This window comes from Semicossyphus pulcher, unplaced genomic scaffold, assembly GCF_022749685.1.
Source record: "Semicossyphus pulcher isolate SPU_LCO1_2020_fin unplaced genomic scaffold, fSemPul1.0.p SCAF_16, whole genome shotgun sequence".
NCBI classification, from domain to species: domain Eukaryota; kingdom Metazoa; phylum Chordata; class Actinopteri; order Labriformes; family Labridae; genus Semicossyphus; species Semicossyphus pulcher.
In genome coordinates this window covers 20,625,865-20,641,580 of record NW_027211670.1, presented here as the reverse complement: position 1 = coordinate 20,641,580, position 15,716 = coordinate 20,625,865, and the positions used below count along the sequence as shown (strand labels likewise).

The following is a 15,716-nucleotide window of genomic DNA, read 5'->3' as shown; positions in this document are numbered from 1 at the left end:
TCAGCACCAAGAAGATTTCAAACAAACTAGAAAGGAAGAGTAAGTGGGAGAAAAAAAACACACACAGGGAGCGAGCTTGAATAAACCCATCTGCTCACAGATGGATGCAGAATTCATTTGAGAGCGTCAGGACAGTCTTGTTGCTATTTTTGTCACAGCACTCCATCTCTTGCAGAAGGTGGGATGGAGGCTAACGGAGGAATAAGAGGGAGAAGACGCAGGGATGCATGAGGAGGTGTCTGTTCTCCAGCTGGAGACACCACAATCAGCTAGAATTGTTTCTCAGGATGGTGCACGCGTAATGACTTCACTAATGGCATTAGTTTGACAATTGTTTGAAGTGTTTTTTTGGACATTGTTCCATTATGATGTCCCCCTTAGAGAGACATTTAGCAGACGACAAAGGCGACTGTTTCTTTGGTAGCCTTTCCTTATGGGTTCTGGTACAGAACTACTCTAATGGTCTAATTACCTCCCCAATCACTAACACAAACTTAACTTAAACTTAAAATGATTGATTTGTCCCTGGTTTGGGGATTTATGTGATGTGGTCCAGTGCTTTATGCTAGCAAGTAAAGCACTAGACTTTATGCTAACAGTGCTTTATGCTAACATGTAGGCTTACAGTATTGTAGCTCAACAGGGAGCTATCGTATTAGCACTCGCTTTAAAAGCTATTTTGTTTGGTTTGGAAGAATATGTCCACAACTAACACCGACAAATGTAGACAACAGCATATTATTGCTATGGCTAACTAGCAAACAGTTGCCTGTTCACAAATCCTGCAGACATTAGCACTCATTCAAAGTAGTTTTTGTGGCCATTAGACTTATTTAAGTCCAAGATTAATTCTCCTGTAGATTCTGTTTTGGTTTTATCAAATCCCTTGGATAACTTTCTTCACCAGTTAGCTTAGTTGTTAACGTTTTCTACCATCTGGCTAATCACAGCTCAGTTAGCATTAATTCACTTTATTTAAGCTAGGCTAGTTTGGTAAAAGGTTACTCTGGAAATTAGACACATGGATGCTTTTAATGTCTGTATTTCTCTTTTTAAAGAGGGGGTATTATGCTGTTCTCACATTTTAAGACATATAGTGTAACAATGTTGGATGTTCAGACTAAACGTGGGTGAAGTTTCAAATCTGTAGGCAAAAGTATGTTAGAGTAATCCAGGCTTCTCAGCTCAGTCTGCAGGCTGCTGTGAACGCCAGGTTTCACACAGCTTTTTCTACATGCTGCACTTTGTGACATCACAAAGTGCAGGCTTCGGAGAGCTGGAGAAGAAGAAAGAGGGCTTGTAGGGGCTGGGTTTCTTAAAGGGACAGAGCTGACTGAGTCTTTTCAGGCAGAGGCTGTGTGAGGGCCTGCACAGAGCAGGAGTTATGCTAAGCTACTCCACAGGTATTACAGTGTAAAATATGAATTAGCATAATAAACCCCCCCTTTAACCTTTGAACTTTGTCATTGCATTTTAATGTGTTATTTTTTTTAATGCAGTGGTTAAAAGCAACTAAGTACATTGACTCAAGTGCTGTCTTAAGTACAGTTTTGACTGACTTGTGTTGCTCCTCTTTGTCCAGCTTTAGTATTAAAACACTGCTAACATGTTAATAGAATGCTAATATTAGTCCACACTCTTCATAGGGACTTTCTGTAATGAGTAATTTCACTCTTGGGTAAGTGGACTAACAGACAAATTCCCCAAAAGTAAGGTTACGTAAAACTTGCTGGAAAGCATTAGTCATTAGTGGCCCTTCATACCAGGTCAAAGTGGTTGTTCTGTGCTTGAGGCAAATATGATGCTGCTTCTTCTTTCTGACTGCATCATGTCATCTCTTCCACTCCTCTCCCTCTCTGCAGTCCCTCATATTCCTGGGCTGCGTAGCTGCTGCGGGCCTCGGCCTCAACCTGCTCTGCCTGGCCATCTACCTGAGCTGTCTGTGCTGCTGCCGCAAAGACGAAGAGGAGGAGAGCAAGAGACCCAACTCCTGCTGCGTCACCTGGTCCGCTGTCGCCGCTGGACTCATCACATGGTGAGTAAAACAAGGCGCAGACAGGATGATTCAGTGCTGATTGGAGTGCACGCACACACTCTCTGATGTCTGCGTGTGTATTGGTCACTCAGTATTCCTGAAAGGGAGCGGTGAATGGCGTGTTTTCATCGCAAAGATTCTCAATCTGTTCCTGCACTTGTTTTCCCTCGAGATCCGTAACGTACGAGTTCATAGCGCGTCGAGTTTCTGTGTATTTGTCCTGTTTATTTATCTGCCTCTCTCTGTTTTCCCATTTGTATTCTCAAGGTGTTCAGGGTCTCTATTTCTGGTCTACATGCCTGTCAGCCCAGCTCACTTTAGAAAAAACCTGAACTCCTCTTTTCAGTTTGGCAGAAAGTTGTGGTTTGGGTTCACAGTAACTTTGACATCCTATTTTATTTCCTTCCTTTTGATGAGATCTTTCTTTAATCTGTCTCTGCTGAGACTCTTTTACCTCTGTGAGACACTGACGATGAAATATCTCTGATAACATTTAGCCTTTCTGTATGATTAGTGGTTTAAAAAACAGACAAAATTGACAGAAGAGCAAATGTTTTTGATATTTTAAAAAGCAGTGTTTTCCTTGACTCTCGAGCACCATCATCCTGCTGTGGGTGTATTGTGAAGATTCTGCTGACAATGTTTCAGTGTCTGTGACAGCCATCTGGCAGACAAACCTCTCCACCTTTATACCCTGGACCTCTGAGTCTGCCAAATATTAAAAAAGTATATGACATGTCAATATAATTTTGGGTGTAGACCGCAGCTCAGTCTGTAGGGATTTGGTTTGGGAACTGGAGGGTGGCCGGTTCAAGTCCCGGTACGGACCAAGGTATGGAAATTGTGGCTGGTAGCTGGAGAGGTGCCAGTTCCTTTCCTGGGCACTGTTGAGACTGCTCGGGGTGCATGTCCATGTGCAGCCCCCTCACTCTGACATCTCTCCATTAAAGCATGTCCAGAGGGTCCTGTTTGTGCGTGTGTGTATTTTGGGCCTTTGTGTGTGTAGCATGTTTGTAATAGAGTGTAAACATTGAATTTCCACTCAGTGATTAATTTTCTTCATGTGCTTCTCCTCCTCCTCCTTCTTCTTCTCGTGCTTCTCCTTCTCCTACTTCTTCTCGTGCTTCTCCTCCTCCTACTTCTTGTCATGCTTCTCCTCCTCCTACTTCTTGTCATGCTTCTCCTCCTCCTTCTTCTTCTCGTGCTTCTCCTCCTCCTCCTTCTTCTTCTCGTGCTTCTCCTCCTCCTCCTCCTTCTTCTCGTGCTTCTCCTTCTCCTACTTCTTCTCGTGCTTCTCCTCCTCCTACTTCTTGTCATGCTTCTCCTCCTCCTACTTCTTGTCATGCTTCTCCTCCTCCTTCTTCTTCTCGTGCTTCTCCTCCTCCTTCTTCTTCTCGTGCTTCTCCTCCTCCTCCTCCTTCTTCTTCTCGTGCTTCTCCTCCTCCTCCTTCTTCTCGTGCTTCTCCTCCTCCTTCTTCTCGTGCTTCTCCTTCTCCTATTTCTTCTCGTGCTTCTCCTTCTCCTACTTCTTCTCGTGCTTCTCCTCCTCCTCCTCCTTCTTCTTCTCCTGCTTCTCCTTCTCCTTCTTCTTCTAACATGAGAGAATCTCTCTTTTGAGAAGCCTACAAAGCTGTATTTTATTTTTAGCGCAGGCTAACACATGGAGAAAATGAAGCAGAGAGACCTCTAAGTTATCAGAAAGAATTTCAATTTTAATGCAGATTATATACATTTGATAATAATAACCTAATAATAACATAAAGAACCCTTGCACTTCCTTTCTCAGTCTTGACAGGATAATAACTCGGATATTTCAAAGGTCTTGGGCCTAACGCAGCTCAGGAATTATAATGGATCTTTGAATCTTAACACTTGCAGCACTTGTAAATAACATTTCCCCCGGCTTAATGTCTGAACCTGCAGACTATAAAGCTTATGAGCCTTGGCCTATTTACTTTACTTCTATAAAATCCTTCTGTTTACATTGCTGACTGGATAATGCAGCCCAAGCAAAGGACAGCATGTCACAGGTTGTTATCATGAGTCAAATTCTGTTTTTCATTCGTCACATTGGTGCAGATCTCGTGTCACCATCACAAGACAGGAAAATAATAATAATTTCATTCATTTAATGTCTAATTATAAAGTCTTATCCCGAGGAAATTAAATTTGTTGAATAAAACACTTAAATACTTTGAGGAGGAGAAATACTTCCTGATTTCTCCGATCGTATCTGACCCAGTGTTTCCCCTCAGGAGCGCTGCTGTAGACGTGATTTGTTTTGGCTGCGGGCGGCTCCTTCTCATCAAGCTTGCGTTGAACTTTAAACCTTCCCGATGTAAAATAATGTTTCGCTGGAATAAAAGATGAACGATAGCCGTATTGTAGCCTGTAGCTGCCACGCAGATGACCTAGAAGATTCCATTACTTTAACTTACACCCAACTTTATCAATGAATCAATCCATTTTTTATTTATGCGGCACCAAATCCCAACAAAAGCCGTCTCAGAGAAGGTCTGGGCCGTAAATTGTGTTGTATTATTCGAAGAGAGCCAACACTAATCCATCATGAGTTAGCAGTTGGCTTCAGCTGCAAGAGAAAAGTTTCTGTTAAGAGGCAGAAACCTCGAGAAGAACCGGACTCATTTGGTCAACAGACATCTGCCGCGACTGGCTGGATAGAAGAAGAGACTCACATTCTGCTGTTGTGTCAAACTCTCATCCCAATCCTTTAATGCTGCTGATTGTCACATCCCTTTAACTATAAGGTCAGATATCCACTTACAGTCTGATCTAAAGTAACCTAAATACACGGACTGATGCAACATCAGCACTTACATCACCAGCTGGAACCTATTGAGTCAGTCAGTGAGACGTGCTCTCCTCACAAAGTAGCTAATCGAATTTGTAGCCAGAGGAGCGGATACTTCTCCCGACCATGTGACAGGTCATGTTTAGCAACCAGTGGGCAGTATTAGATTAAGCTTCAAGCACTGTTGTACATTTGTCCTGTTTCAGAGGAGGTTCACTGTTAAATGGGAACACACAGCGGTTTCATGGTGTCAAGTATCCTGAAAGCTCAGCGCTAAAGGCTAAACACAGGCCCATTATCTATACCACTCATCTTCTATAGGGTCGCAGGGGCTGGAGCCGATCCAAGCTGTCATTGGGTGAGAGTCGGGGTACACCCAGGACTGATTGCCAGTCAATCACAGAGCGGACACATAGAGACAGACAGCCTGTCACGCTCACATTTACGGGCAATTTAGAGTCACCAAGGAACCTAACGAGCAACAAACTCCTCACAGAAAGGCCCACTACGTCCGAACAAGGATTCGAACAAGGAACCTTCTAGCTGTGAGGCGGCAGCGCTAACCACTGCACCACCGTGCAGCTTGTTCTGCACATAGACTGTATAAAAGGAGTGGGCGTGTCCTCTTGGTTTAAAAGTTAAGCCCCTGTTGAGTAACTTAAACCTGCAGTTTTTCTTGTGGCCAGCGGTGGGCGACTCCACTGTTCGCAAGAAGTTTTTTGCTTGTATGAAACCAACTTTCTTATTGATGTTATGGCCTGAATCTCTGCAGCATGATGTTAACTTTGTAAGTAATTTCCCCGTTCAGAGTAAAAACGCAGACAAATAAGGGTGGGATTTAGGGTTTGATTACATATTGATGAGTCGCTGTCATTGCAAACTGTCAACCAGGATAGAGAGGTTACAAGGCAAGGTTTATTTATACAGCACATTTCAGCAACAAGACAATTCAAAGTGCTTTACACAGAACAACTAAAGCAAAGAAACACATCATAAAACAGGACATTAAAAAGCAAAGTGAAGATAAAATAAAAACAGCTAAAATAGAAGCGAATATATAAAAATAAAAATAAAAAATAAGGGTAAAAGCTGCAGTGCAGATATGAATAATTAGAATAGTTATTAAAATAAAAGTATTAAAATCATTGAATAAAAAGCAGCTGTGAACAGGTGAGTCTTCAGGCTTGATTTAAAATTTCAGCAGACCTGCAAATGCGTTTCCTTCTTGTCCAAATATGGTCACTTCTGGCTCCAAAAAACAAGATGGCACCGGCAAAAATGTCCGACATATGCTTTCAAAACAGTCGTCAACAAACCAATGAGTGACTTCACGTTCACTCATGTGACACCATCTGTAGGTGAATCAAGCTCATGATTATCACCCCCTTTCTTCTTTTTCATATATTTGCCCACATCTAATAAACCAGATTTATAAAAGTATATGTGAAAAAAAAAGAATAATGAAGTGCATTAAAGTTTTAAACAGGAAACATAACACAGTCAGCTATACTCAAAGCTACACGCTGGTGGCTCAGAGCACAATGACGACCATGTTAAATTACCTTTAAATCACTGCCCTGAAACGCAGCACTAAAGCACTAATCATAAAACACTTAGCTTGATGTCGCACATATTTATCCGGTGGCTTCTCTCTGTCGCGGGCTGCAAATGGCTTTTTGTTCCACACCAAGTCGCCCAGTCTTCATTACGTGATACTTAATCATTCATGTTGTCGTTTCTTACAACATAAAGCGACTTCAAAGTGTCAGTCCTCCTCGCGTTAAAGATTTATGTGACAAGATGGAAATTAGAAGAGTAGAAATCTGCAGTGTGGGAAGTGTGGGCCCTGTTATGTTATGACATACAGTATGTTTAAGTACAATACATTTAAGTCTTGTTGCATTTTGACAGATTGTTGGAAGCTTTTGGAAGCTCTTATGAATTGATTGCCTTTATATGGGATTAGATTGTAAACCTATTTGTGAACATGTCTCTCTGCCTCACGGCTTCTTGGTTTTAAGAACAAGCTTTATTTTTAGTTATTAAGAACAATAAGTGCTTCACGCTGTGTCCAGTTAAATCAAGTGACAGTTCACGACAATGGCAGGTTGAAAACGAGGCCTCAGGCCGACTTTAAATGTGCTGAAATAGTTTCTATGATATTACATTTTTCCTTTTCCAGTCTTTCTTTTCTCAACCTTGCATCACTTAAGCCTCTTTCACACGCGCAGTGCTCTTCTGAAAGTGTCCCGACACTGTCTGAGTGGGCGGCATGTGCGAACGCAGACAGCCGAATTCTTCACCCCGACTTCATGCGCACTTTTTCCTGCCAGCCTCTGAGTTAAATGTCCGCAAGACGTCGGAATGAGCCGATGTTTGAGTGCAGCAGGTAATAGCCAGGAACATTCACCGTGAGCGAGTGGGCGGGGTTGATGTCGTTTATATCATTCCACGAAAGTGAAACCGGAAGGGCAGCACATTATCGGATTAGGGGTCGGACTCACGATACGATAATATCACAATACAGTGATTCTGCCATAATTGATATATTGCAAGACAATCGTCTAATGATACATCACGATGTCTGATTAACACCTTTGGCCAATTCATTTCCACCACCGCGAGGAGTCATGAAGTAGTGACGCAATGAGTCAAAATCGCAGGGAAATCTGCCATGTATTTGTAAATGAAAATATTGATACTTCGATAATTGTATTGCACGAGTCAGGACGATGATATATTGCCGTATCGACCCAAACAGGATGATCAGAAGCATCTGAGGTTGAAGGAGAACGCCTGCAAATTGGAGAGATGGAGAGATTCAGGGGCTTCTGGCTGTGAGGACCACAGTGTACTTTTACGTTATGTCCTGCCGCCCCTCAGTCAGACGGGGAAAATCTCCTGCTGTGGGGACATGTGTGAAAGTGCAGCTCTGGAAAATGCCAGGGGCAGACTGTCTTGAAATACTCTGGAAATTGTCATGTGTGAAAAGGGCTTTCGACTTAGTTTTCACGCTTGTTTTGTGCAGTGATTAGCTTATAACACCACAGAAAATCCTTTGCAAATATGTGGTTTAAAGGTCTTTCATTTCAGGAATGCATATTGCTTATTTTTGGGGGTAATGTGTTAAAATTTCCTTCATATTTTGATGGAAACTACATTTTCCATCCATGCATTATCTATATCCTGTTCAGGGATGCGAGGGGGCTGGAGCTGATCCCAGCCGTCATTGGGCGAGAGGCGGGGTTAAACCCTGGACTGATCACCAGTCAATCACAGGGCTGACACACAGAGACAGACAACCTTTCACACTCACATTCACACCTACAGTCACCAATTAACCTGACAAGCATGTCTTTGGACTGTGGGAGGAAGCCGGAGTAGCCGGAGGGAACCCACGCATGCACGGGGAGAACATGCAAACTCCACACATAAAGGGCCGCTACGTCTGAACCAGGATTCAGATCAGGACCTTCTAGCTGTGAGGCGACAGCGCTAACCACCCCAACTTCACATTTTTTAAATGTATTTATTTTTATTTATTTTCCATAAACCCTCTCGTGGAATAACGTCCAAGTCTCTACTCGTTAATGATCAAGTGACAGAGTTGGTCGACTCCCCTGACGTGACTCCCTTCCTGCTAAAACAAGATAATTTCCATCTGTCTGTTCTTCGCTCCTAAGTAGCAGCTCAGGCTAAATTCAGTAGGAACCTCTGTCATATTAGATACGGTGAAAAATCAGTGCTATAAAATATGTCATGTGCTCATATTTTTAAATTCTGTGTGTCTTATATTTACAGAGTGAAATCCCATCAGAGTGACGTGTTGTGGTGTGGAGTCTAAAGAGCTTAACGTGGTCGGACTTGATAAGTTGTTAGACTTAATACTGAGAGATGAATGAAGTGTGAGGAAGCATCCTGCGGGGAAATCAACACTCCTTCATTTGATTTCCAACTTTGATTATGTCAATCGGCTGAGCGATCTCCCCGTGGAGTTTGTGTCTGACCTGCAGGAACAGAAAAACTGGCTTCATTTTAATCTCATCAGCGCGGATCCTTCCCCTCGCTTCACCCTTACGTTCCTCCCTCCATCCTTTCACTTCTTTACTCTGTACGTCCTCTCCCCTCCTCCACCGTCTGTCTCTGCTTTAAATCTCTCCCTCCTCCGTTCTAATGATGTTTGACAGACGCTGGAGCTGATTCGCTGTGAAGTCCATCCTAATTAACTCTGGAGAAAGCAGAGCAGATGTCACTCAGCTGTATTTGGAGCTGTGCCTGTGGTGGAGCACATTAATATGTGATTATACTGTAACGTAACTGATGGAGCTGCTCATGCTGGGGACACCTGGACTGCAGCATTCGTACTATTTAACTATGATGTAACATAATGGGCACAGATTGGTTGTTGGCCGTATTCAAAATAAATTCCAATTTGCCACATCAAAGTATCGTACAGTTTTTCGGAGGCAGGTTGTACAAAGATTAGGTTTTAGTTTAAGGTAAGATATTTGAGAAGAGGCAGTGAGAATTATTAAGTACACATAGAAAAGGCCACAAAACACTGAGTTGTTTAAGACCGTAGTCATATCTTTTAACATTAAAGTGACAATGTGGAAGATTTCCGTTTCGTTCTCTTGGGCGCCCCCTAATGGCGGTAAGCGGTAATTGCAGGAGGACACTTCCCAATTTAACCAGACGTCCACGGTTGGCTCCGGTTGTAACTCTTGATTTTCCTGGCTGACGGTCGCTTTCCTTTTCAGACTGTTTGCTTCATCTGAGCGTCGAGTTTGTTTCTTCTTCTTTGGATTTTCACTTCTTGTTGAAGTTGTATCTGTAGTCATCCATCTTTTCTTTGTTTGTTCAGCCATAGCAGATTACTGTTTACTCACAACACTTGAAAAGCAGCCGCTTAGCTCCGCCTACCCTCTCGGGCAGACCAACCACTGCTGGGTGATGGAAACACATCACTAACTGGGCGCCGCTTGTGATTTTTTCCGCCAATGTTGCCACAAAAGTGAAAATCAAAAGAAAAAGAAACAAATTTGACGCTCAGATGAAGGCAAATGGTCTAAAAAGGAAGGCGAGGAAAATCAAGAGTTACAACCGGAGCCGACCGTGGACGTCACACATGCAACACTGTCTGGATATCTGGGAAGTGTGCTCCCACAGTTACCTTTTATCACCACTGGTGCCTCCAAAGAGAACGAAACTGAGATCTTCGAGATTAAAACTTAAACTACAATAAGGTTGATGACAGTGTAGCCAATAAAATCCAACACGTGTAGAAAGTTTGCCTTTATTGAAAGAACAGTGACGATATAGCAGGAAGTGTGGGGAAGAGGGAGCAATCATGACATGCACCAAAGGGCTGAGGTCGGAGTCGAAACAGCAGACGATGCGAGGAGGACTTTGCCTCTTTATATGGGGCGCCTGCTCTACCGACTGAGCTAAACCAGCGCCCCCTGTTTGTGTTTCTTAAAGTACTTGTATAGAAGTGCAGTATTTGTTGACTTCTTTGGTATTAATAAGTGCGAGGGATCTTAAATCAAATAATTCCAGAGAGCTTAAACACCCCTCTTTGGGTGCGTATAGGTGTTAAACATTTGCCCTCAAACTACTCCGAAGCAGCTAAATTTACACAGACAGAAACACCTTTTCCAGGTAAATGGAGACATTCAAGGTTATATTTTCAATATGCATGAAATATGTATTTACAAAGGTGACTGTAGCCAAACAGAAAGCTAAATTAAGGACATCTTAACCAGCAGTGAGGCAGAGAGGAAGAGCTGTTCACATGGTGTCACTTTTGGAAACGATACAGGAATATTTTGGCACACCAGACTCTCTTAATGAAACTGCTACAGCATCAGCAATAACAGCAGGCGTGTTTGAAAGCCCTGCTTCACTTTTTTCGGGTCGCTTATTTTTAGCAACTGACCATTTATTAATTGTTTTTGCATCTCAGGCCTTTAATTGGCTTTTTCTAAAGTCTCCCTGCTCTGAAAAAGAGACGTTGTGGGTGAAACATTTATCAAGCAGCGTTTTATGTTTTATATTAAAGGCCTTCTGATTGTTCAGAGGATTTTTTTGGGGTTGGTCCTTGCCGAGACTTGTGAATCTAAAATGCATCCGTCTATATTTGTCATCTCAGAAGAGTCATTGCTGCCGTTTTGGGGCAAAAGCTCAAATATTCAAAGATGTCGGAGTCTATTCATAGTGGCCGGGGGCGTTTTTTCGCTGCAGGCCGAAGCTTTTGGTCCCTTCTCTGAATTCCCCTCAATGTCTTTTATCCACTTTGTCATTTATCAACGTGACAGTTTGGACCTCTGCTCGGGACATGCCTACTCAAATCTATGATATCCTTTCTCTTTGAATTAGACCGTGGATAATTCAAGGAGCAGCTCTGACGGAAGTAAAAGGACTGAGAGAGCGAAAAAGAGGGGCTGAAAAAACAGAGAAATCCTCTCTGCGCTCCCCGTTCCCTTATTTTAATTAGGTTCTACCCTTAAAATATTTGCATGGTTCAAAGAAGTGCAAGTTTCTTCCGGCTGCTTTTTTACCCAATACTTTTCTGCGACTGCGGAATTAGAGGAACTGTTACGGATATGAAAGGAGGGCAACTCACATGTATGTTTTTCTTTTCGGTGATGTATTTTGTTGGTAAAGAAAAGAAATGGCATAAAGCACATCTTTTTTTGCTGTGTTTGCCCTGTCATCTCGCTCTGCTTTTGTGTCATATCATTGGTTGTGTCTCCCTGTCTGCTTATATAGAGTACTGTCTGCTTGTATCAATGTCAGTCTGTCTCTTTTGATCCGTCTGTATTTTTCTTCCTTTTTTTTTACCGTCTCTTTAATGCATCTCCTCCCTTTCCCCAAATCCCCTCCCTCTGATTTATGTAAAACCTGCAGAGTGGGTGGTTTACCTGCAGGGGGTCAGTTAATGAGTCTGTGTCCTTGTTTTACTAATTAGAAAGTAGCCCCTGTTTTTCTGCACCACCTGCGTTCAGCATCGCTCCGCTGGTTCCAGGTGAATGCTGCAGGAAGCAAAGCTCGCCATGGTTTTATAGCCCCTGCTCTCTGCTTAGAGCTTATCCAGAGCATCAGGGAGGCGTCTACAAGGCTAAGGTTATTCTACGAAGAATCAATTAGGCTGACTCCTGCTTACCTTCCCTTTGGTACTGACCTGACTCGCCCTGGCTTATATCTGGAGCATGTTTAAAGATGGGAAAGTGGTGGCTTATAGCACTGGTTCCCAACCAGGGATTCAGTCGCTTGAGGTTTGGTCTTTGTGGAATGGTTAAGGGTTAGAAATCTCGAACAAAAAACGAATAGCCTACTCATAAGTCAGCTTTAACAAATGTGCTGAGAGTTTATTAAAACTATCTAGCAGTCAGAGAAGTTAGCTTAATGGATGAATGGTTAAAAAAGAAGCTAAGAGTAAAAGATAAATAGTTCTAATAGTTAGCTAAAAGTAAATGCTGAAGAGTTGAAATAGATAACTAAAGGTAATATAAAAATGGTGGCAAAGCTAAAAGTAATGAATAAATGGCTGAAAAAGTTAGGACTAGTTAGTAGATAAATAGTTTCAGTTAGCTAAAGTGACGTTAATGGTTGAATAGTTAGCTAAACTTAAGAGGCTAAAGCTAAAAGCTAAAAGTAATTAAATGGTTAGCTTCAAGTATTGGATAAACGGTTGAAATGGTTAGCTTAAAGTATTGGATGGACGGTTGAAATGGTTAGCTTAAAGTAATGGATAAACAGTTGAAACGGTTAGCTTAAAGTAATGGATAAACAGTTGAAACGGTTAGCTTAAAGTAATGGATAGACGGTTGAAATGGTTAGCTTAAAGTAACGGATAGATGGTTGATATGGTTAGCTTAAAGTAATGGATAAATGGTGACAAAGGTTGAAGTAATGGAAATATGATGATTAGATAAATGGTTGAATACCACAGTTAGCTAAAAGTAATAGGCAGGCCTGAATGGTGATCAAGCTAGTGAAAGCTTAAAGTATGCTAACAGTGGTATGCTAAAATGGTAAGCTTGAAGTAATGGATACATTGCAATAAAGCTTTAAGTATGGATATATGGGTATAAGCTCAAATTACAGCTAATGGTTAAATAGTTTACGGTTAGCTTAAAGTAATTGATGGTGATGCTAAAGGATAAATGGTCGAAATGCTTTGGTAAAGGTAATGAATAAATAGTTGAAATTGTAGCTAAAAGTAGTGGATAACTGGTTGAAATGGTTAAAGTCATGGAAATATGGTGATTGGATAACTGCTTGAATAACATAGTTAGCTTATTAATAGAAAGGCCTAACTGGTGATAAAACTAGTGTTAAGTATGCTAACGGTTAAAGGGTTGAAATGGTTAGCTTAAAGTAATAGATAATTTCAATAAAGCTTAAAGTAATGGATACATGTTGATAGAGCTAAAATCAACTGATAAATGGTTGAATAATGTTAGCTTAAAGTAAGCTAATGGCTAATCTGTTAATGGTCAGTCAAGGATAAATGGTTAAAATGCTTTGGTAAAAATTATAAATAAATACTTAAAGGAATGGATAAATGGTGATGGTGTTAAAAGTTCATCATTGAATTGTTAGGTTAAAGTTATGGACACATTGACATCACTGAAAGTAATGGATGTTTGGACTAACTGATGTGATAGCTTTGAGTGTGATGATGAAGAGGTCGGGCAAAGCTGTATTGATGTTTTATGGTTGATTAGATAAGTGAAGAGGTGCTCATAAAACCTTGCAAAATTAATGAGGCAATAAAATATTGTTCAATAATAAATCAATAGAAGTGTTGGCTCAGCTCTAGTTTAGCAGATATTTATGGCTATTTGCTAATGGCAGCTATTTCTGTCTATTTAATATTAAGTGACTTTAATTATCAGGTAGTGAGTGAGTCTGAGCCAGTGTAATCACCCGATGTAAAATCCAATACAGCTTTTAAATATTTAAGCTTGTGTAGTTGTGGTGTAAAGCTCGATAGTACAAAGTCAATGTGTTGATTCTGTGGTCAGTTTAGAGGCTATAATTTGTGCCGTGGTTGTGGGCACATATTTGAAACACACTTAAATATAAATGAGAACAACAAATAGAGATGTTTGCATAAAAAACAAAGTGTCATAAAGATATGCTACGTGGTCACTAGACATCAGATCAGTTAAATACACGTGCCGGATTTTTAAGAATACATTATGCTGGTTTTACTCTCAATTTGTCACCCATGGTAAGCTGAATCATGACTTGTAAACATGAAATGATTCATGGAAATAGGATTGACTGCACGGCAGTTGAATTGTGTCGACTATAAGTGGTGCACTTGATAAACTGGTGACTCAGTGTATAAAGAGTTTCCCCCAGGAAATATGTCAGCGGTGATGTTGAAGCTATTTCATACCCTTGTAGATCCTGTTTGTGTCTTATTTTATGATCAATTTAATGATGTGTTATTGGTCTAACCAAAAAACATTCTCATTACACTACCTTTATGACCTTTTCTGTGTAACTCAACGACTCACTTCCCCTGTGGGTTAATGCTTTATTTCATAAAAGGGTAATCATTTCCTCTGAGGTTGGAGTATTGGTCTTTATTTCAGCTGAGGCAGACCGCCTCGAGTATAAAACACAGCAGAAAAGCCTGGCATTTACAACATTGGGATTGTTATTTGTTTACCAGTGTGACCTTCAGCTCTTACACTGGCCAGACTCCCAGTGCCGTCACATATTTTTCTTTTGAGACGTTAAGTTTTCTGCATTTTCTCGTCTTGTAGGCTCGCTGAGAAGCATTTCGAATCTCATCCTGTGGCAGAACGTTTCAGCACTACTTAAATGTGTGACTCTACGTGGGTGATTATTTTCTCCCGTGCTGATGCTCCAGCTGAACAAATGAAATCCTTGGATGAGTGAATATGCAAAACAGATTTTTAAATTATGCATTCCAAAACAGTGTGTTGTATAATTTCTGGTTCAAAGAGTGTCGTTTACATAATTAAACACAGAGATCCAACAGTTTCTTGCTGCTTCAGTGCTCTATAGATACAGTATATTTGTTTTGCCTGCTCATTGTGGAGGTGCAGATACATGTTAATAGGTTTGCTGCACATTGATTACAGTTTCAGTCTCTTATCTTGGTGTATTTCTTAAAACAAAACTCCATTACATTAGGGATGGGACAAAATATCGTTACGGCAATATATACATCGTTCAAGATCTCCCTGTGATTTTGACTCAACTATTTTAGGGGCATTTTGTAATCTTCAGTTAATCAGATATCGATAAGTATAATTATATGATTGTCTTGCAATATATCAATTATCGCAGAATCGCTGCATCGTAATATTGTTATCTTGGGCCACGCAGCATATAGCACATATTGTATCGTGTTTCATATCACATATCGCATCGCATATCGTAACGCATCGCATGTCGCATCGCATTGCATATCGTATCACGTTTCATATCACATATCATATTGCATATCATATCGCATATCATGTCGCATATTGTATGTTGTATTGCATATCGTATTGCATATCGCATATCGTATCGTGTATCGTAGCGCGTATCGTAGCGCGTATCGCATCGCGTGTCAGATCACATGTCATATCATGTGTCATATCACATATCACATCACATATCGCATCACATATCATATCGCATATCGTATCGCATATCGTGTCGCATATTGTATCGTATATCATATCGTATCTCGTATTGCATATCGTATCGCATATCGTTTCGCATATCGTATTGCACATCGTATTGCATATTGTATCGCATATCGTAGCACGTATTGTAGCGCATATTGAAGCGCATATCGTATTCCTATATTACATAGCACAATAAGTTAAAAAG

The 15,716-nt window shown here is 41.1% G+C and overlaps 1 protein-coding gene across 2 annotated transcripts in view; it reads left to right on the top strand.

The window, feature by feature from the left end:
- Positions 1 to 15,716, top strand: part of ttyh2 (tweety family member 2) — a 78,533-nt gene that overhangs the window by 19,874 nt on the left and 42,943 nt on the right. For both annotated transcript variants that reach the window (XM_069665076.1, XM_069665075.1), the window contains exon 2: positions 1,863 to 2,035. In XM_069665076.1, the coding sequence (XP_069521177.1) occupies positions 1,863 to 2,035 (173 nt within the window). The remainder of the gene's footprint in view (positions 1 to 1,862; positions 2,036 to 15,716) is intronic.